This window comes from Antedon bifida, chromosome 9 (assembly GCF_963402885.1).
Source record: "Antedon bifida chromosome 9, ecAntBifi1.1, whole genome shotgun sequence".
NCBI classification, from domain to species: domain Eukaryota; kingdom Metazoa; phylum Echinodermata; class Crinoidea; order Comatulida; family Antedonidae; genus Antedon; species Antedon bifida.
The window spans coordinates 18303427-18328193 of NC_136234.1; the positions used below are offsets into that span (position 1 = coordinate 18303427).

Genomic DNA, 24767 nt, shown 5'->3' on the forward strand with positions numbered 1-24767 from the left:
TAAAAACAGTTAGTAGGCCTATGTGATTGGTTATTGTTTGTCTTCTTTCTTAAATTTAAAGCTCAGGTACAGGCATGAATTTTAAATACAATATCTGGTTAATTGTACATAAATCAAATATTTGTAACAGAAATCAAGACGAAAAAACATGAATTTCGCTTAATATGGACAAATACAAAATTTGGCATAATTCTGCCATAAAAACCAGGAAGACTTTTTTTCAGTAGTTAGGTAGTTTAACCTAATGTAATAACATGTCTGGTGACTCCCTAGAAGGTGAAAAAAGATAGTGGATATACGGTGGATAATTTTTGCTATAGCATGAAAATAAAAATCTGAAGTTTAATAAAAATACCAGAAATGTAAAATTCAAGTTATATTACATATATTTAGTCATCTGATAACATTTTTTACCACACCGTTTATTTTTCATAGCTTTTTAAAATGCCTCTCTATTTACAAAATTTGTATACAAAAGAATAGAGATTTTACTGTGTAATTTGAACTATCCCCCCACTGATAAGAAAGTGCTTATTTTCAACAAGCTCGTGTAACACAAATAAAATCCCAAAAATTATGAAACATAGGGGAAACTATAGATCAATAATTATTGGAATGTATGATCAATAGAAATTTTTTGCCCGCACCTGGCCTTTAAGGGAATGAGATGGGTCACCGGATGGGTCTTCCTTTACTTAACTTGGAGCCGTCAATGTTTATTACACAGTAATGTTGCTCATGGTAAAATTGGTTGTTCTGTTTTTGGTTAGCATGCACAGACGGCAGAAATAGAATGTACAGTGCCTAGGCTTATTCATGTTTCATGCCCTAGATTACGGATATGCCCTACTTATGTTGGGTACAATGTAGGCCTAGTTCGTTAAGGGGCGGGTCATATCTATCCACAGTCAGCTCGGCGTAGGCTGCTGCTGTACCGGGTTCAGCAAAATGAATATTGAAATTCTCTAGAGGCTTAGACACTCGCAATATTAACACTGGACGGAAATAAACCCAGTAGCTGACAAGCGAAATTGCGAATTAGAATAACTGTAAACAGCTGATTTGTTTAGTACTACTGTTGTAAGGTACAGTCGTTTGAATGTAAACCGCAATACAGGCCTAGTTTTAACGTATGCCTATATTTTATGCCCGGCGACGCGTCCCAATTTTCTAAACAGACGTTTGTACTATGACAAAACAAACAATTTCCAAATAAAAACCTTGAATTTTTATTTTCTTATATAAATGTTATTTTGGAGATTTTAATCAGTCAATAAATCAGAGAAGTTCTTGTAAAAATTATAATACAAAACAGTAAACAGACAAAATTATAATGAAATATAAATATATGTTTAAGCAATATAATGCCAAAAAAGAGAGAAGGGACAGGGCCGCCTTTTCCCAGAAGCATTCGAATAATAATAATACCAATATACGTCATCATTATTACACATTTAAGTCACTATATAGGGGTATTCAAACAGAGACCCCCCTCCCCACCCCCCATCCCCACCCCCCATCCCCAAGCAACAAATATTAGATTACTTAAAATATGATGACTTTGGGATTATTAAAGATAGAAATAGAACTAATACAACAGTCATCGATGTGTCGATTTATAGATTCTATATATATAACCCAATTATCATTATAAATATGTTCATGTCAATCAGTAAATTATATTATATAAAGAATAGAGAATACATAAAAATAGCACTTAAACAGAACTTCTGATAACAAAACAACATTTTATTCCGGCGAATGTTTTGCAAAAATATGGGATAAACTGTAAATGAAAATGAATTGTCTGTTATTACCTTGCCATCCGTAACGCATTATTTTGTTGTCGTTAACGTCTAATTGTTGCGGAAATTATTCCGATTTAAACATTTATGGAAGCTCAACTAAAATACTGATAAACCAAGGTCTTGTTCATTTATATTTATCACATAATCTTGATTTCTAGTGTTTTTATTGTACGAGTTACTTTCCGGTTGTTAAGGGCCGGTAGAATAAAACACGAGATGAACATTATATCCTTTTGGATGCACATATTGAACAGAAGAAATGTCCAGTATTTGTCTTTGTTGGCCTATTGAAAAATATTTCGGAATAGAGTAATAGAATGTTTAATCTCTGTCTACACTATCAAACTTTATGTGACAACAAATGTGATCATATATGGACATGATGATGTCATATCACTACCGTATTTGAGCATATCACTACCATATTTGGCCATATCACCACCATAGTTGAATATATCACTATTATATTTGTCAACCTAGTTTGATAGTGTGGACAGAGCTTTAGGCAGAATACTTTCCTTCTCAGCTAATTCTGAAGATAAAATGATAATAATGATGTCACACAAAAATTAATTCAGTTGAAAAAGTATTTCTCTATTCTTTCTTCCATTTGTCAATCTCTTTTTTCTCCTCTTGTCGTCATTATTTCTCTCATTCTTCTTTTTATACCTGAAATTACCGGTGATTTATCTCATCGCCATTAATGGAAGAAAGTCTTTGATTGTCAAAAACTTGTCATCACGAAAATTGCTTAATTGATCACATATTGATTGATATTGATTAATTGATTGATATACTATATCTCCTTTCTAAATTGTTATTTATACTCATGTAATTGATTTATGAGTAAAAGGCTTAATTATAACCTTCATTATATCCATATCAATTTCTTAACCGTTGACTTTTTAATGGCTTCAATTTTACTATGAAAATTAAATCGATAGAATTTCTTTCTGTAATGACAAGAAAGAACAGTGTGTGGTATAGCCTTTTATGTGACGACTGTAATAATAATAGCAAGTATTTCTAATTAGATCGGTCACAATGTTTCATCTATCGACAGAGGTCAATCGCCAAAGATTGACCCCATGCCGGATTAGATTAAAATTTTAATCTATTATCATTTTTAAGTGAGGTCTCGAGAAGCGTGTACATTTCTGGTTCGTAATTCATTCGCTAATTCATTCTGACCCCCAAACTATTCCTTGCCGTACTCTCTTTATTCAATAAAATTACATAGCTGTTAAAATCAGTTCCAATGGGAATAACAACCATACATTATGTAGAGTAAACTACTAGTGTCCTTCCACGTTCGACCTATATTCATCTTACCCAGAATACACTCATGTCCCTGTTTATGTGGTTCAGATATTAAATTATCGTATACGTCGAGACACTTGCGTTGTCTGTTTTGAAATATTCAAACGAATGTGTCATTTTATAGAATGCTTCATGATTTTTTTACCCAAATCCAAGGTAAAGGAATGCGGACACCTTTCACCATGCACCATACCAGTTGTAGAAGTCATAAAGCGGTCTCATACGACCCCTACTTTTCCGGCGGTTTTTTTTTACTCTGAGCGTTAGCAGACGAGAGTATGTGGTGAATCAGAAAGAATATTAAGTACATTGAAACATGACAGACCTCACTAGCCTCACTTTGCAGGAAATTGCTTGCCAAAAAGAATTGGTGAAAACTGTGATGCTGTTTTGCCCAGGTTTCAAACATTTGAAGAATGTGGTTGCAATTGTAGAAAATAGGTTCTCGAGTTTCGATAGATCAGTTATAGATAATGTTAGAACAAAACCATTTTCTCGGGTTAGTTATTTACCCGAATAAGTTGATTTGGCCACATTTATCAAAACGTTGGTGGGTCAACAAAACGTTTTAAAGTAATTGCATTAATTGGTTGTGAAATATTTTTAGCATTTTGTTTGCATCTGTACAATAATCGTCCAAACGTAGAACCCTCTCTTTTTTTAGTTAATTTCGCATATTTAATCAGTAACATTGGGATTATAAGAGCGGAATAAATCAACATAACTGTACAGGTGTACACACTGACAAAACAGGTGAACATGGGCCCGTAGGCCTAGTTATTTACCCGGGTAAGTTGGTTCCTTCCCACCCACCAAAGTTAGCTATAAACTGTGCCCATAACACCAACTTACCCGGTTAAATAACTAAGCTTGAACTGACACCTGTCTGACAGTATGTACACCTGTATAGTTATGCTGATTTATTCCACTTGTAACAATACAGATGTGGACCTGTCATAATACAATATTCTTTAGCCTCCAATGGGATCTATGAAAATAATAGACGTAATGAATTAATCTGCAAACTTCAGGCAGTATAGTCACCTTTTTTTTTGGTTAAAAAGCTCGTATTTGCGGTTTAATAGGCGATTTTTTAGCCTAATAATAGACAGAGTATAAAAAACGTTTTAAAAAACGATTATTGAAGATCTGCTAATCTAATTATTGAACAGAACTCATCCACTCACTTTTTAACGGTTTCACAGTAAAACTTACAAGAAATAAATTACCTCGACTTCCTAAAAATGGTTAATGACCTAGGTTGCTGTCGATAAAAAATTCACCCCAACACATTTCAACCTTTTTTTTTGTAAAATAAATGTGTTAGTCATGTACTTAACACGCGTTTAAAATGTGCACACTCATAATAGTAAATACCAGTTGTGTTTTCTAGGCCTCGTACACTTCTGGTTTCTAGGCCGACACAATTACGTATCGGGCTGCTTCCAAAGTAGGTCAGGCCCCAGAGTATGTCGCTACAGGGCAAGGGGTCATACAGTGCCAGCTTATGTTTCTTTAATCCTGGGTTTCTCTGAATTATGGGTGAACTATTTGGGGCTACTGAGTATAATAAATGCCGCGCTACTTTTGCACAGACGTTATTGTTTGTTAATTGTGGAACAATTTTGTTATATTATTATTTTTTTTTAGAATTTTAATCGTTGGGATATTTGACATTGTTGGGTCTTTTTCTGGGACAAGGTTGAACGAATGTACTGTATGTATAGATCCAATTAAACAGTGATTTTTGTAACAGGTTGCGAGTTCATTTGTCATAACAATATACACATGGAATCTGATGTCTAAATAATACCCGTTAATCACAACTATTTATAAAAAAAAATATAAAAAATAAATAAATAAAATTGTACGAAGTCTGTTGAAAAAATATTGAATTTTGTACTACTTTATCAAAAATAAATTAATTTAAAAAAAATGCTATTCCATTTTGACGAAGTCTTTCTTCCCAGTTTCACAGGGTTCACAGTTGGTCTCCACAGGGGGAGCAAGGCATATAGAGGTACGCGTAACGCAAGCGATCTGGCCAATCACAAACGACAGTTCGGATGTCAAAGCATGGAGGTATACCTCCATGGTCAAAGTAACAAATGGGAACCAAGCTTTATTCGATATAAGCATTGTAGTACGCGGCACTGAATTTGAAGTCAGGCCGGATTACGAGTAAGCAAGTAGTAAAGAACTAATAATAGGCTACCTTTTCCATTTTCACTAGGCCTAGCTTAAATGTCATCTTATTTTTCTATATCTTTCATTAGATGTAAACCATTCCTGGTTTTCCCTTGACGTGTTTGTAAAATAATCTTTAACAATAAAATTGAAATCGTTTATAGAGAATCATAAGCATGGATGTACCGTCTTCTTAATTGACAGTTTTACCGGCCTCCAGAGGGCTTGCTGAAATCAATACCACGTAAAAACAAAGCGACTTCTTGCAGAAAATACGCAATTAATCGAGTCGTTATGAAAACCACCGTAATTGCTACAAGCGCCAAGGGGCGCATGTTGACGCATGCGCATTTTGAACGTTACGTGTTGATTGATGTGGTCGTGCACCCACGCAAGCAATGTTGGTCCAACAAATAGTAGGATTAAGCCCTGTCGATCCCAATTGAATGATCATAAAAAATCAGTAATATTTAAGTTTTGCCTACTTTTGTTTGATTCTCACATCCATGCGCATTTCGGGACTATTTTGCACACAATCAGTCCGGCATTCAGTATGCTTTGTGCGTGGTAAAACACGGTGTAATCACACTTGCGCAGCTATGTGGATGCTGCGCTTAACGCATCCTGCATAAGTTACTCTATTGGCAACCAAACTATATGCAGGCATGTATGTTTGGTATGACATAATACCACAGATGTAAGTAAATTACTTGTTAAGAATATACATGTTTCCGTATTATCTCAGTGTATATCCCCTTGGTTTCCAATCTCACAAATCGAACGCTGTACACATTCACCCATAGTGTGAACGAGATTATGGTTTTGAAAAAGGAAGATGTTTTGATTGTATGTAATATGTAAGTAAAGTGTTCGTTAATGATTGCAAATGAACGTGATTGTGATTTCACTATAGGTACGATAATTGTAAGCTAATCTTGATATTTGTCGTCATAAAATTAGTCTACATTTTGCGTGGGTCATGGCTACATCCTTTGTTAATCGCTATCTGCTTAAGCTTTTGTTTACAACGAAAGTGGGCTATTTTGGCAAACATGCATGTTATTTACAGCAGCTAGGAGGGAGAAAATCAGACAACTGTAAAAAGACGACCTTAATGTGAAGGTTTCGCGTTATGGATCAACTCAAATCCCTTCCATGCGTGTTAACATTTGTAACGCAATGTTGCGTTACCTATAGAACGTAACGCACTGATGCGACACACGAGAAACGCATTTAGCATAGTTGAAAGAAAATTCTCCATATCCTATTCTTTAATAAGATAGTATCCCATACCAATTAGGGTCGTTTTGGCTCCAAGGGAATAAATATCGGTGATGGGTTGCAAACTTACCGTCTCATCCGAAACCCCCGAGTGCCATGTGATGACAATGTAGTAGTTAACACAATAACAAAAAGTTTATTTTTTAAAGCAATTAGAAACACGTGAATCTGATTCAATGATGTGATTAAAGATTTCGGTTTAGAAATATTTTCTTTGAAGACAAACGCGTAAAAAAAAAGTTTATATTCATTGAAGATCCTTTACTTTTGTTGTCATCATTATTACCATCACTTTAAAGATTGAATAAAGGTTTACGTCTTCAAAAATTATCTGCTGTCTGCGTCAAAATTATATGTAATTTAAAAATAATTAAACATCAAGGTACCATCTTCAGTTGTTTATTAATTGTCCAATATCTTACTTTGTATTGTCATTAAATAATCAATATTTATTTATTTATTTATATTTATTTTTTATTCAATCGAAACCAACAGCGATAATTACCGCCACTACAGGTTTGATACAAACAAAGTCAGGACTGTTTAAAGCACCTTGATTGTTCCTACCATTGATCAATATGGAATAGAGAAGTCATAACGGTGATAACAGTGGCAATTGGGAGAACCTTTTATATATGTAAATGTTGTGTGTGTCCACTTGTGCTAACAACGTTTGTGTACAAATTAATGTCTGACCGCCTACAGACTGCTTACGTGCACGTATTATAAGGCTTCGGATTAAAATTTGTTATGTTTAATTAGACGTTTCTTCACACATTTGTGCAATTATAAGTACTGTCAGATTGTGGTTGAAGAAATTGACAGAACTGCTCGTATGGTAAACTCAGAGCCTAGCCCACCAATAGACTAATTTGATCACATAATTAATGGCCTAGTTGAGAACCTGTTAATTACATTTCTTACTTGTTATACCTAACTACTCATTAGGGTGTAGCCTATAATTGTATAACTACGTCTAAACTAAAACAGGAAATAGTCCTGACCGCGTTTTAAATGTTGATGACTAGTCCCTCGGCAGCGTCTAGTTTGATTTTATTCAATTGAACAGTATTACCGTTTCTGTTCATGTGGGTGCTCACAGCAACCACGCCCTCAATTGGTATGGCCTCATTAAGTTCGTGGAGATCGGTAACTGTCGAAGCCGTGCCGAAGTTGACAATCGTCAGATATTCGTTACTGTCGTCATCTGGTTCCCGAGTGAAGGCGACCACGTTTACGGTGCTGTGTAGAATCGTGAATTCTCGGAAATTGTCGCTTTGGAACGCTCGATTGTCCGAACGCAGTTTTGTAAGAGCCTTGAACATGCTTAACATAGAGGCATCGGAATTTTCTTGAGCCTGTTTAAAAAAAAAAACATTTTATCTATATAAATTTATACAACAGAAAATTATACAGTATGGGTATTTTTTAAAGAAAATATTGAGTTGTGATTTTATATAGATTTGTAAATTTATAAATCCAAAGGCAAATTACTGAAAAAATGACAATGCTGTGGGTATCAGTGGCTGGATCTCAATGGAGATACAAAAAAAAAGCGAAAAGCTAAATCAAAACGATAAGTAAAACAGCCAGAAAAGTTAGCAGAGCTTTCGGGCAACACTAGCCCTTCATCAGTGCAAGTGAAGGAATTTGTCATTTTATATGTATATTTTTTATTATCTCTGCAGTGTATATAAGAAGAATTCCTGATGTATTTTTTTTTATATTGGACCAAATGAAGAATAATAATAATGAACTATACTATAGGCGGCCTAATGCAAATGTTATAAATAAGAACAACAATAAACACAGTAGTTTGTGACCATGAATAAAAAACGATGAAATGAAAAATCCAAACACCGAAATTAAACAAACCTGTACGTTTATTTGATCGTGATTGTCATTAATGTGTATCCATGTTTTGTTGTAGGAAAATCCAGCAAACATTGTATTATCCCATTGCATAGGTGATAATTCATACTCCCTGGTTTTCATCGCAGCATTCGCCTGAAAAAGTAAGCAAAACAAGCTCATCAAAAAATGTAAGTATAACTCTTTTTTTTCTGTCTTTTGTGAGGGTCACCCACATTTATATACCCACTAAATAGTATTGTAAGTTTAATAGATCTGGTAGAATTCGGCAATGCAAAGTTAAAATTAACCGTTTAGAGACTCTTTTTCCCCATTGTCATCTATATCTAATGTACATTTTTCAAGATAATTAGTTAAGGTGTTACGTTTTTATATTGTGTTTTAAATTGTATTAGGCCTATATCTATGTTTCTAAGCTCAGGAAAACAAATTTCATGTATGTAATATTATGTGACAATAAATTGAATCTTGAATCTTTATTCATTCTGTTGTTATACAACGGTACATTATACAAATACATATTATACACTATATATAAATTTCTGTAAAAAATATAAAAAGTGATAAACTGGAAATTAATGAATGTATTATAAATGGCTTAAGATAAGAAAATTTGAAAAATGAGAAAGCCGCTATGTTTGTATAAAGGCAATGGGCATATAGTCAGGTCGCTTAGGGCCTATTTTTGGCCATATTGTGCACTTTGTGACAAAAGCACCAAACTTGGCAGAAACCTTCTTTAGGACCTAACTAACAATTCTAGAAGGGGCCCCCAATAATTCGAACAATTTAATGACATCATTTTGACCACGCCCCTTTTAAATATGTAGCTATGTGAAAATTAAAGCTTATGACATGTACAATACCACTAACATGAGAAAAATATAATTTCACAATATAATAGGCCGAAATTCTGTATCGAGGTGAGCCAAAATCCGCAACAAAAGAAACACGAGGGAATTTTCTAAAACGTCAGAGTTTTATCCCGTTAAGTTATTTAATGTTGAACTCCAAATACAATAAACAAAATAAAAAGAGAGAAGATATACTCGAGCTTATTAAGACGATATTAACGAAAATGTTTGAAAAATAACTCCGTCTCCGGTTTAACATTTATTACTTTCTAAATCACGTATTGCAATTGAAAAACACGCCACATAGCAATTGTTTCAAATCAACAAGAAATGAAATATAGACGGTAAAATTAAAATAGCAAAAGGTGAGTTTCAAGGACAAATAGTGGTGAGCGAGTTCGGTTGACCAACTAGGCATGGAAAAGTTTTATTGTAGGCGAGTCGGTTCCCACTTGTGATTACGCAATACAACACTTTGCGTCAATACGTCGCTGCGTTGCGACACCCTAGTGGGAACCACGCTTTATTAGATATCAGACCGATAGACCAAATAATTTTTCTAGAGTAACTAAATCTTGATTCCCACTAGAGGACGCAACGTAAGGACGTACGCGCAACGCAAGCGAGTTGACAAGCCATTATTCGAATAATCCATTGCTTGTCATTGGTCAAATCACTTACCTTGCGTTACGTCCTTGTGTTGCATCGCTAGTGGGAACCAAAGCTTAAGTGGAAACCACGCTTTAATTGTACAGATATTAGAAAGACCGATGGACCAAACATCATTTTTTTTTCTAGAGTAACTAAGAGTGATGGCTTGTATCGCTCTTTGAAAGAGTGACAATTCCTTCAAAAGAGTAAATGTTCACTCTTTAACAGAGTACACATTACTTACAGGGTCATCAATTGCCAAAATATCTTGATATACATAAGATGAATCCAGCTCAATATCCTCCATACCAATCTCGTCTCCATAGTAACAGATAGGCGTGCCGGGTAGAGTAAGCAGGAGCATGTTTATGGGACGCCCATACCGGTCTCCGTTTACCGTCTCCCCAAAACGACTCGCCATACGCCTGGTCTCAAAATTACCAAACTGTAACGTTATAAATATATATAAACAATATCTTTATTAAAAATCTAATTATTGCGAATTATATCAAACAAAGCAAAAATATTTGTTTACAGATATTTTTTTTTCAAACATCTAAACATATTTAATCCTCTGATTCATTAGCATGGTTTTGGTAGGTTGATTTGTTTTATTCAAATTATCTGTTTTTTATATAATTGAATTATGTTACCTGGAAATTGGGCCATTTACCACTGGGCAATTCACTGATTGCTTCACTTATTATGTCCGCAATATGTAGTCCAGTTACATCACTGCCCATTTGACCACTGAGCCGGGCTAGATTGAAGTTCTGGGGAATATCAGCCTTGTTCTCGCCGCTTTTTCCATAGTACTGCATGACATAGGACGTATTGCTGTCGGAATTGGTCATCAAGACTCTAATAATATTTAAAAAATTAACAAAAAATAATGTTTGTTTCAATATACTCGCTGTAGAGCTAACGCGAACCCCTCCTATTAAATGGTCGGGTCCCGATGGTTCTATAATTCGAAAGAAAGTAAGCGTTAAAGATGTATTGTCCCTTGAAACACAAAAAAATGAAGGTCAGAATATTCTAAATTTAAATTGGCCATATCAAAGTAATGTTAAAGTTATTCACTTTAAGTCGAAAATTCGAGCCAAAAACAACAATTTTACGTAATTAACAGCTAAATTAACCTGATTACATTTCTTCTGGAAAATCATCGCGATCGAAAGTAAACAAAGATTTCAAACCATGATTATACATTATGCATGATGCTAATTAGGATTGTTTACAACTCGTCACGGTTGAGGAGATGTTTTCACACAGATCGCGAGGAAGTTTTATGAATATGCATACAGAGTAGCCAAATAAGCGCGTTGCATTATGAGATATGTTTTGATCGAAAACTTTGACTGGAAGTCAAAGTTATTTTTTGAACCAAAAAACGTCTGTATTTCAGTTAAATGATTTTTTTTTCGACTAATTTTTGGTGAAAGTTAATAACTATTATGATACTTCAAAATGACCCACTTTTTTTCAAAATCTTTTATTTTTTATTTTTTTGGAATTTGACAAAGGGACAATACATCTTTAACGTAGCCTACGCTTTGTTTCCACTAGGATGCAATGCAATGACGTAACGCAACGTAAGTTATTTGATCAATTTAAAAAAAGATTGTGATTGGTCAACTTGCGTGACGTCTACGTTGCGTCTGTAGTGGGAACAAATTTTTATGGCCACTCGTACGTAAAGTCAACGTATAGGGTGAAGTGTATGTATAAATCTCTCTACACTATCAAACTAGTTCGACAAAAAAAAATGTGATGTGCCCAAATATGGTAATGATATGACGTCATCATGCCCATATATGGGAACATTACATAAAGTTTGGTAGTGTATAAACATAGCTTTAGAGTTATCGTTACCTGTATCCACCTGCCGTAGAATAATCATCAAATATGCCGGTTCTCCAATCTTCCAACACGTCTTGGGTCAACGTGTTTTCCGATGTATAATAGTGTTTTAAGCTGTCGTATTGTTCCTAAAAGAAAATATAGTATTGTAAAGATTTCGAATTTGAACACATGTTTTTTTTAGCCTCATGAATGTTAAGCCTAGTACTCTGGAAAAAAGGCCAAACACGAACTAGCATCGGCTAGTGCGAGTATCGTGCTGGTACCGATAGATACAGTACTGGGTACTGTACATTCTCGGCTAATAATAATAATAATAATAATTGTGGTATACAATTCATAATCATTAACAGCAGTCGACTCACAAGAGATCCGTTGTAAAGCATGTCATTAAAACTTGGGTTCACTGGCTCATCCTGATCAAGTTTTGACGTTTCATACAGAAATTGGATCCCGTGCATGTTCATCCCATCAACGCCCTTCTCAAGCCAAAACTCCAGAATATCCTAAAAATAAAAAAACAATAGGCTAAAATAACAATAACTAAAACTGCACATTTGTTTTTTGTCAAACTAGTTTGATAGTGTTGACAGTGCTTTATAATGGATATTCCCAATTGCAGTCACTTATTTGCGACTTTTTCGTTCAGAGAATTGTTTATTAAAGTTATGAAAATAAATGATTAATATTTATATACATGATGAATGTGCTTAGTTGCTAAACGTATCCCATCTAAAGAAGTCTTATTATGATATCCGATTTTGAAACACATTCTCAGTAATTATTTCCTCTTAAGTCAGCCATGTGTGCGATTACTTTCCCGGGGGTAATGCAATAGCTATATGGATTTCTTCAAACAGTTTTTCCGCCATGCGAGTTGTGTTATGAAATTTCTTAGTGTCAGTCTTAGTGATGGTGATCGATTATAGATAGTTTTAACGGCAAAATGTGTTTAAAATGATGGAAAAATCTACCAAAAAAAATACAGATATATATACTAAGAACACCGACAACTGAATACCATTACAGATCCTTTCAATTTCAAATGTATCCATTTTATACAGTTACCAATAGTAAATCTTTCTCAAACATCTTCAATAATTTCATATTTATAACTTAATTTATTTTATAAAAGACTTTCTTTTATTACTGGGCTGATTTGCTATTTAATTGTGAATTTCCGGAAATGTGTTTTGTTTAACTTGAACATTTAGTGATCTATATTCCAGTGACAGTTGATCACTAATCCAAGACTGCTCGCATTACGAATGTCAGTTTGCATAACTTTCTACCAAAGTTAATGTTGCACGATTGAGGCATTTAGACGCGAACACACTCTGACGAAGGCTTACGCAGCCGGATTATACGGGTTTTTGGCTACCAGCGACCTAGAGATGCAACGGGATACACATGTGGCCGCGACATGTGTTGGATGCGGTAGTACCAGGTGGCCAGCTCCGCATTTTTATTCATAACCGCCACCTGTGAAATGCTTAAACCCAATCAAGTAAATCAGGTCACGGAATTAACAGGGTCATAACAATAACATTCGTAAAGCGGTTCGGACGTGCGAAATTGAGTCATCCATAGCTTTTGCACATCGTGTAATTAGCTCAATTGGTTGCTCCAACTGGTTGAACCTAAGGACTAATGCTATCCCGCGTATTTCTATCATTATCACCTTTTGGCGCGTGATGCCGAAGAACAGTCCGTTTCGGCAAACAATCACACTCTACGTTGCATCACAACGACTAATCGAAACGCACATAAAACGCGACCATATGCATTTGACCTGACCCAGTAACATAACAAACACGATGTTTATTGAACAATTAGGCTACACGGAGCACTTAATGTTCTTGCGGGATCATCTTCATTTAGAATTGAATTGTTTTAATCATCACTTCGAATGGAAATACAGATATCTAAAAAACGACAGCCGGATATTTAAGCGATATTGCAAGTGACAGTTTTGGCTTGCGTAATACACAGTAGAGGGCGATGTTGAATATGAAAAAAAAAGAAGATACTTTATTTCTCATAATTTTGGTCAGAAACTATTTTTTTTTCACATTTATGCCATGTCAATAACAATTTTTTACTAGGAATACCGTACAAACGTTTCGTTAGGACGGTTTTTTTTCGAGAGAAACTGTAGTACTCTCTGCCGATTGGATACATACATGATTTACATATATAAATGTAACAAATTACTGAACAAAAAGATGCCGGAGATAACAGTGGCTAGATTTTAAAATAGCAAATAAAAATGTAAAAATCTAAATGTTGTGTAGGCATGTAAAAAAAACTAAATATTCATATGAAATAGAAATAATAAAAACAAAATATTTATAATTTAGCACAGAGGGAATGTAGGCCTTTTAGTAATTAGTTGAAGGTTTAGGCTGGCTAGAGGGTAATCCGGAAGGGAGAAACCACGACGTACACAACCTGTCAAAAATCAAGCAAATGATTTCTCGTTTCCTCAGGCTTTAACAGTAATTTGAATAAGTAAAAGTTGATTTATGCTGGTTTCCAAGTTTAACGAATTAACACATACTTAAAAAAGAAAAGTATTTATAGCTACCATAAAAAGAAATACATCTCAATCACCCGGCCCACAGAGGCGGAGCTGAGTAAGTCTCCGCTCGAATTGGTAATCACCAATTGTCGAAATACTAACCTTCATCTTTTCCTTCAGGCCGTCGTTTCTCCAGTTAAAGTCAGGTTGACATGATGACATTTGGTGAAGGTAGCTTTTACGATTGGTTTCTGATTTTTTCCAGGCTGGCCCTCCATGCGTACTGATCTATAACAAATGAAAAGGGTCACACGTTTTTCATCCATATTTTAAATAACATATTTCACCATTTGATAGGCCATTACTGATAGGTATAGCTAAAGTTGTCAATAAACGCGAAATAACAAATGTAACTTTTCCGAATTTCAAAGCCACATTGGCTGTTTTTGGTACATACACGTACAGCGACCAGTTTGAGTGTATTGTGAAAATTAATTATATTCTGTAATTAAAAAGTTGTTAATTGATTTTTAATATTCAACATGAGAGGCCTTTATCAGCAGCAAATAACTGCCCTGACTCCATCATTAAAATCAATAAAATATATAAAAAGAAAAAGAAATCCAAACTTACAACAATTAAAAAAATGCGTATACCAAATAAATAAACCAAGAAATGTATGTTTTTCCAGGACCATTTTAAAATTAAAATTTGTTTAATATTACGAGCCTATACTTCCCTTTAAAAGGAATCACTGTACTGTATAAAGTAGTCTAATTCGTTAGTTAAAAATGAAAATACCAGTTTGACAAAACATATCATCCATATCTAATATAAAATCCAGAATGTACGTTGTTGTTGTTCTAAAAACACCCGTTTAATGTGAATTTAAAAAAATCAAAACAAACAATAAAATTTGTGCATTGGTAATCCGTAACCCATTACAGACTATTGCAGATAATCCACAACATGCACATTCTGTTGTGGTGACACATATACAAATAACCTTAAAAAAATCAGTCCATTTCCACGATACGAAGACATGTAATTAACTACACAGATATGGATTATTCTCAACGTAATTTCAATGTGATAATTTAGTGGAGAGAATTATTGGTTACGCCCTCTAGAGTTTATTAAAAGTTTGATAGTTTCCAGTATTTGCTCCATTGTTTCCCAGCATTGAATGTCTGCTGTGCCGTAACGTTATCAATTAAACGGTAAAAGTTCATGGTAAAAAACCCAAGTGTATTTTCTTGTTGGTTTTTTTTTTCTCCTCAACGTAATTTCAATGGAATAATAAATTCTCTCCACTATTTATTAGTGGAGAGATTGTTTATCGTAACTTTACGCCCTCTAGAGTTATTCTAAAAGTTTTTAAATAAATATATTTATTTGCTTTCTAATTTCCCAAATTTGAAGTTCTGTTGTATCTTTTTAAATTAAAGTGTACACCTAATTGTTTTTCTCAATGTAATTCCAATGCAATCATTTAGTGGCGGGAGAGAATGTGTTTATACTGTAGTAGTTTTACGCCCTCTAGAGTTGACTAAAAGTTTAAAAGTTTCCATTATTTGGTCAGTGGCTTCTCAGCACTGAATTTTAGATAGAGTTTACAACAAAACTGAAAAACATATTCGGTGGAATATAATTGGAAACTAGAAAACAAAATATTTCTTAATTTATTTTCTCCCTAATAAATATACAAACATAAGGATTAAAACTAGATTTGAACTCGTCACTACGGACGAGTTAGGTTATCCGCAGCGCAAAAACCACGCGCACGTCATACGTTAGAATATTGCGCGCAGAAAAACGATTATGCCATTGAAAAAATGTTAGTGCGCCCTCTATTTTGCGTCACGTCTGAGTATATACGGTATACACTATATACTTTATACGTACTACATACAGTGCAGAATAGGTGAAAAGAAGTGACCAAAGTTATTGACGCTTTTGAACATGATGACGTCATAACAATTTTAAAAATTGTAAATCATGCGAAAGATAATTGATTGACCTAGACAAATTAAAAAAATTGAGGGAAATGGAATATGGATAAGTAGAGATGCGCTCTATTAAATTTGAAGAGCTCTGACGAAAGAGAAAAAAATCCTATATTTTATATTCGGGTGGCTATACGATGACGTCACAATGTCCGGTTAGCCATATCAATGCATGATTCGAGAAATACAACTCATCTACTTCCAGAATATGTAATTTAAAAAAAGTTCACCACGTAGTTTAGAATTTATGACAGTTTAAAAAAAGGTCTAATTTTGACGAATTTTTGAAGTTTTTCATCAAAAACGCGCACAAATTATCCAATTCTACGTGCTCGTGTGACGTGATTTTAAGTCGAAATTGTTTGAAAGTTGGTAAAATGACTAGAAAAGGCTGAAAAAACAAAAATCAAGCAAAAAAAACATGTTTTTGCGCTACGTGCGCACGCGCGCGTAAAAATATTGCGCACGCGTGGGAATTTTTGAAATGCTGAAAATGACATGAAACGCGTAGAAAGTTGATTAGAAATGGATTTTTCGCAATTTGAAATTTTACACGCGCGTGCGCGCGTAACTTTCTGCGCAACCTGCCATTTTTACTCCATAGAAAGTTTGCGCTTGATATGACTTAAATTTTCACCAAGTTTCAATACAAAATGACTTTTGGTTTTTAATCTATGATCAATCATTGAAATTCATAAAATGGCGCGTAAGTCACGTTGCGCGACTCTAAAGTCAAAAAACTAAACGTCCTGCACATCTACCGCTACAGGTCAATATTATGACAAAGTTACACAATCTTATGTTGGCCATAATTAGAGATATGCGTGCAACAAAATTCGTGGAAAGAAAGAAGAAAATAGAAAAAAAACTAGATTTGAACTCGTCACTACGGACGAGTTAGGTTATCCGCAGCCCAAAAGCCACGTGCACGTCATACGTTAGAATATTACGCACAGAAAAACGATTATGCTATTGGAAAAAATGTTAGTGTGCTCTCTATTTTGCGTCACGTCAAAGTATATACAGTATACACTATATACTGTATACGTACTACATACAGTTCAGAATAGGTGAAAATTTAGTGCCCAAAGTTAATGACGCTTTTGACCATGATGACGTCATCACAATTTTAAAAATGGTAAATCATGTGAAAGATAATTGATTGACCTAGACAATATAAAAAAATGGAGGGCAATAGAATACGGATAATTGGAGATGCGCTCTATTAAATGTGATGAGCTATGACGAAAGAGACAAAAATCCTATATTTTATATTCGAGTGGCCATACGATGACGTCACAATGTCCGGTTAGCCATATCGATTCATTATTCAATATCTAAAACTTATCAACTTCCAGAATCTGTAATTTAAAAAAATTTCACCACGTAGTTTAGAATCTATGACTTTTTTAAAAAAGGCATAATTTTCACGAATTTTTGAACTTTTTTATCAAAAACGCGCGCGAATTGTCCAATTCTACGAGCTCGTATGACATGATTTTAAGTCAAAATAGTTTAAAAGTTGGTAAAATTACTAGAAAAGGCTGGAAAAACAAAAATTAAGGAAAAAAAAGGTGTTTTTGCGCTAAGTGCGCACGCACGCGTAAAAAAATTGCGCGCGCGTGGGAATTTTTGAAATGCTCAAAATGACATGAAACGCGTAGAAAGTTGATTAGAAATTGATTTTTCGCATTTTTAAATTTTAAAAGCGCGTGCGCCCGTAACTTTCTGTAAAAAGTGCCATTTTTAATCCATAGAAAGTTAGCGCATGATATAAATTACACTTTTGCCAAGTTTCAATTTCAATTGTTTTTTGGTTTTCAATCTATGGTAAATACGCGAAATTCACAAAATCACGCGTAACTTACGCGGCGCAACTCTATAGTCAAAAAACGAAACGTCCTGCACATCTACAGCTACAGGTCAATCTTATGACAAAGTTACACAATCTTATGTTGGCCAGAATTAGAGATACGCTGCCAACAAAATTCAGGGAAAGAAAGAAGAATAACATAGAAAAAAAAAAAAAAAAAAAAAAAAAAGATCCTGACAATAACAAGGGGTTATCCGCCAAGTGCGGATAACCAACTAGATTTGAACTCGTCACTTTGACGAGTTCGGGTTATCCGCGCAAACGCAACATGCACATACTTATAACTATATGAACCTCAACAATTATTATGCCATCCTATGACATGAATTAAGAATGTTTACAGTGCTGAATTGTACCTATTATGTAGCATACACCATATTACAGTATTTTACAGAATAAACTGTATATGTTATATACAGTGATCATAGACAAAATTACGAGACCCATCTTTTAAATCCAATTATTAACACGATGAAATCATCAAATTGACATATAAAGATAACAATTTTAGAAGATAATTATCTAAATAATTACATTAAAACAAATTTGAAGAATTTTGGGTACGTAAAAGTGAGATGCGCTCTTGTTTAAACGCAATGAACTTTTACGCAAGAGATGAAAATATGACTTTTTGAATTCAACTGGCCATATGATGACGTCACAACATCTGATTGGTAAAATATTCACATCAATTCGTATCTGCAATCCAATAGCTTCCAGAAAACGTTTTAATCATGATTATCACTTTTTAATCTGACGAGCTATAACAGATTGAAATTTACTGTAAAGATGAAAACAAGTAACCCAAGTTATTTACGTTTTTAGACATGATGACGTCATAAAAATTAAAATTTGTTAATTCATGCGAAAGATAGTTGATTGACGTTGACAATATTATAATTTCGGGGGAAATGGAATACGTATAAGCGAGATGCGCTTTGTTGAATGTGATAAGCAATAACGAAAGAGTAAAAAATCCTATATTTTACATTCGTGTGGCCATACGATGACGTCATAACATTCGAGTGGTAAAGATTCTGCATGAATTCATATCTACAACATATCTGCTTACATATTAAAATTAAAAAATTGGGGGTCGTGGATGATCCTGAGGAGCTATAATAGATTAAAAATAGGCATAATTTTGACAATATGTTGTAACTTTCGCATCTAAAACGCACGCAAATGGTCTAAATCAACGTGTTCGTATGACGTTATTTTAATTTGAAATGATTTTAATCTTTTTAAAAATGACTAGGAAAGGCTAGAAAATCACAATTCAAGAGAAAAAAACATGATTTTCATACTCCGTGCGCACCTTACGCGTATTTTTTTTCGCGCGCGCGGGAATTTTTGACATGCTTAAAATGTTATGATCAGCGTAGAAAGTTGATTAGAAATTAATTTTGCGCATTTTAAAACTTTAAATGCGCGTGCGCGCGTAACTTCTTGTAAAACATGCCATTTTTAATCCATAGAAAGTTGACCCATGATATGAATTATAATTTTATTAAGTTTCATGAAACAATATTTGTTGGTTCTAAAGTTATGATCAGTTATAGAATTTCATAAAATCGCGCGCAACTTACGCAACGCGGATCTGACATCGTCCAAAAGCTTGGCTGCACATCTACACTTCAATGTCAATCTTTTTACCAAGTTATACAAAGTTATGTTTACAAGCAATGCTGATGAAAAAGATATTTACAATCACATGGGTTATCCTGCAACTAAGTTGCGGATAACCAAAGAGAAAAAAAAAAAAAAAAAAAAAGATCCTGACAATAACAAGGGGTTATCCGCCAAGTGCGGATAACCAAAAAAACAGTAAACGTACCCAATTATTTGGTGGAGTAGACTTGTCAGACCAGACGTAGTAGTTGTTGTATTCATTACCGCTACCACCCGACGCATCTTTGCTACTTTTGTTGAACCATTCGTGTTCATCACTCGATTGGTTAGGCACGAAGTCCAGAATAACCGAAATACCTTAGAAAATTCAAATTAAAGGCTTAATTTCTCCAAAACCAAATACAACACGATGATCAAAGCAGATGTTCGAAACAAAAACTAGACGCAGATTATTTTTGTCAAAAGTTTTACCTTTTCCATGAAGCGCATCAACCAGGTCTTCGAAGTCATCAAGTGTTCCTAATCTGGAGTCGATGCCTTTGAAGTCTGTGACGTCATAACCAAAAGCTTTACCGCCTGATGCAAATACAGACGTCAACCAGACAGCGCCAATTCCAAGAGATTCCAGATAATCCGCGCGATCGGTAATGCCTAAAATAGAACAACAAAAATGTAAATCCAGAATATTCGGCCTTTTTTTTGGTTTGCATGGTTTGTCAGTATCATAATGCTCAGTTATGTTGTAGGCCGCCCTAAAGGCTGTGAAATTGTTATCACCCATGTCCACTCAAAGTACGATTGTAGTTTTTATATGTTGCAAAGGCTTTTCCAGACTGTGCCTTGTGAGGAGCCTGTGAGTGAAATATTGAATAATAAAAAAATTTAAAAACGAACTCGTGTACATTGACAACCCGGACGGGCCGAACGGGCCACTAGAACTCCTCCTGCAGTTTGGGATACCCCTAGTCAGGGACACCTCTATTCATGGGACACTTGTTTGAGTCCTGAAGGTTCTACTATAGTTACGTTGTTCATTGATTGCATTGACCTAAATCTAAGTTTATTTTTCATACCTTTCAGATCACCGAAACCATCGTTATTTGTGTCTTTGTAAGAGAGCGGGAAAATTTGATAGATGACAGTCGTCTGCCACCATGGAAGGCACTTGGGCGTGACGACGATGATTGAAATAGCAGCGGCGAGGATGGCGCACCAGCCAATGAACAGAATGATGAGCAATGTCCAACGGGCCGTCCTCCATTTATGGGACTGAGAATATTTCAACAACTCCTCTTTCGTCATTGCTAGATGAATAAGAATAAGGTTAGTTTTACGAAATTAATACTTATTAGCAATAAGTATTATTAGCTGTATTTTTTTTTTATATTATATAGGCCAAAATAGAGGCCTATAAAAGTGAACAAATAAACTGTTAAATATTATAAAAATTGTTTTAGATCAATAGATAATAATATAAAAAACTAAATAGGCTATGTTATGTTTTATATACAAGATCTGGTTTGAGATTAATATTTTAAGAGGGCGTGCATTTTCGCTATTGCTGAGTATTGTCTTTGGTTGAAAGTTTTGAACGAAGCAAGAGGGCGGTGTTAGGTTTAAACACACAAACTGGCATGTTTTGTGAAATTTGAATACTGTATAGAGAGAATAAGGCAACCGGCCTTCACTTATTTTAAGGGTTAAAGACATTATGTATTACTTTATTCTTGTGAAATGGTGCGTCGTCTTTGACCCGGTTTATTTCAATCTGACCTATGTCATTGATACCTGCTACAGATTGAATACAAACATCTTATAGTTGTTTTCAAGTGTTCTTTACCCAACAATAAGTGTTTACTCTGCCCACTAAAAATTACTGTACTACTGTCTGTCAAAATAAGTAAGCTTGTGTCAATATAAAACACGCCTCTGTATGCATTTATTGCCCTGAATTTGACCCTACCGCTATAATAGTGAGTAAAGAATAAAACAGAAGCACCGTTTATGAACAACCAAATATTTGATTTTAAAACGACCTGTTGTTAAAGTATTAAACAATTCTTGATATAAAAGAAGATCAAGTGACCTCTGGCATGAACAAACTTACAAGCAGCTAGCTCTGGGATGATATAGAAGTTTAGAAACGGGTTACTCGGTTTGAAGGGAAACAAAGCAAGCGTTCGGCGTATTTTTGCTAAAAGTTGTTAACATACATTAATATGTTTTTGCATGGGAACCAAAATCAGACAAACTCTTAAGTAAACTGCGTGACTAATTTCTGCATTAAAATAATGTAATCGAGTCATTTATACTCAACAAGCGAAACTCTGAGATATATAATTAATATGGTAATGACTTTTGGTATCGAGTTTCCTAACTCCGCAAACTTGAATAAGCAAGAACTTTGATATAAAAAAACTCACTTAGGCCTAACATATTTTCATTCCCTCTTATGCAACCACGGACAAATTACTCTTTAGTTTCTTTTCTAAAGCGAATACGAATATTTAGTGTTGGTTTTTGAAAATGTATCTCTGTATCCATATTTTTCCATGGTTGCATAAGAGGGAATGAACATAAGGTAAGTTCTTGTTTATTCAAGTTTGTGGAGTTAGGAAACTACCAAAAGCCGTTTTGGTCATCAATAATTGAATCATATTCCATCGGCAATAATTAAAAAATCTTAACTTATAGATAGGCCCTAATTGTTATAATCTCAATCTCCAATCATTATTCATTATCCTCCCCCTTCTTCGTCATTAAATCTAGCCTTATCCTCATTTATCATTTTTTGTTTCTGTTTTATCTCATGATAAATTTATCTTTATTATCAATCACCATAATTAGTATACTTATACTAATGTTTACAAAAGTGCCTGAGCATCAAAATGAATTTATTAGGGCGTTCTCTGTTTTATCAGAGATAGTGTAGATAAACGGTCCATGGTACGATACAGCTTCGCCCATTCTGGTTAATGTTTAACCTACTAGTACTACGATATTTTATACGATGATCCCAGAAAAAATGTAATGTTACCATTTATTTTAATTAATGTATGCTGTTTTTATTTGTTGAACTGTTTCTAAATAAATGTTGTTGTTGATTGTATAGATACGTATAATTGTTGATTGGTTTAAGGCGTCATATCACTGGAATTCGTTATCATAAATATTATAACAAATAGGCCTACAAATTATTCTAGACCTAATATAGTATTACCATATTACAGATGAACGTACAGTATTTGGTGATTGCTTATATATAGAGAAGCTTTATTTTCGAGAAAGAAAGAATAAGGGTTTATTTTCAAGGCCTAGCTTTTCCAAATCATTCTGTTAAAGGAAGCTGTGATGAACCAGACTCACAGATTTCGACTTAGGATACCGTAAATTATTAATTAAATGCATAGAGACGTGCTGATCAAGATTAATTTAATTATTACACGGTCATGTATTCAATAATAATTAGTAAAAAGATGAAGGTATTTACCTTTGCCCTTCTCTTCATTTTCATCAACACTCATCTGAAAATAAACATCTTTTTCATCGCTGTCTACAACTTTCTCCACTTTGCTTGGTTCCCCGAGATCTACTTCTTCGTGGTCGGGCTTCTCAAAACCTGCATTTTCCATAGTAAACAAGTTAACTTAACACCAAAATAAGACGTTTATAGTGAGATGACGTGCTTTAATAATTTCGACTGCCGAGGTTGATCTCTGCGCCGCCGGAATCAATGCGTTTGTCCCTGTCGTATTCTCTCCCACGAGTGAACTGGATCAGTGCAATCTCAAGCGTCATAAGCAAATACATGTTTGATCAAAGTTCATACTGTTTATTACAATAGTTTAGTATTGTTATCCGCACGGTTAACCTGTGGAATACAACGGTGTATTGTATTACGTGGTCGTTTGACTTGAGGTTTAAATTTCTTTAAGACAACCCGGCGTCATCATCCATGGCACTGTCATATGGTAGTGGAGGAGAGGTGGATAATCTTGAGTTCAATGTCTTAAAATATGGTCATGCCTAATATACAAGTTCTCTGGTGATGAGACTGTCACTAATATTTAAGAAAGCATGTGCTCATTTGTTGTCCACAAGTTATCTTGTTGGATGCAAAGAAAGAAAAAAGGATTAAGGCGCAATCAAAAAATTTGGAAAAGCGAATTGTTGGGCGTGGTTGATACACACCAAATAAAAGCCATATCAATGTTGTCTCCTCTTTATAGTACCATGGAGAAAATAAATATGATAGTAGGGCCTACTGTATATCAAACAGCAGTGTATTAATAGTGTTTATTAATGTGGAGGGCGATATTTATAATTTGGTAGTTTCTCCAAAATCATGAATTAACAATGGTCTAATGATGTATAACTTATATTTCCATGCTTTATATAGCATAACATTTTTTTTTTCAGAGAGGTAATTCTTATTTTTGTTATATATTTTGTAGTACAAGAATAAAGTGATTTTAGAGACATTTTCGCCTTATTCAAGAAAATGATCAACCCTACAAAAAAAACTTCACTAATTTACTGATATGCAAGAACATTTGGGCCTATATGACCAGACGAGTAGAACAACAATAAAAGTGTAGAACATCGAAAAAACATATTTGGGCTATCAAAGTGAAGGTACCAGTAAGCCTATTAATATCTGTCCCAAACATGCATGAACTGAATTCAACTTTTAGAGGGAAATTTTACTAGGCCTAATCAAATATATAATGATATCATAAAACGTTGTATTTCAATAATAACACACCTCACAAAACCCAAGCCCAACAACAAAAGGCAGTCATAATCTCCTGAGGCGTAGAATATGCAAACAAAAGGCTTCATTGAAGCAAGCAATTTTATTGTCACTATGTCTATTGAGACGCAAATTTACAATTATTG

General features: G+C 34.3%; 1 protein-coding gene across 1 annotated transcript; it reads right to left on the reverse strand.

Moving 5' to 3' along the window:
- Window positions 1–7209: 7209 nt before the first annotated feature.
- Window positions 7210–23542, reverse strand: LOC144851790 (amino acid transporter heavy chain SLC3A1-like). Its single transcript, XM_078709412.1, has 11 exons — window positions 23359–23542; window positions 20942–21172; window positions 20340–20519; window positions 20074–20225; window positions 14520–14645; window positions 12202–12342; window positions 11849–11964; window positions 10627–10834; window positions 10218–10418; window positions 8472–8603; window positions 7210–7954 (listed from the first exon to the last, which is right to left on the reverse strand). The coding sequence occupies exons 1-11, from the start codon at window positions 23498–23500 to the stop codon at window positions 7607–7609; spliced, it is 1977 nt and encodes a 658-aa protein (XP_078565538.1). The 5' UTR covers window positions 23501–23542; the 3' UTR covers window positions 7210–7606.
- Between the last annotated feature and the right edge of the window lie 1225 nt (window positions 23543–24767).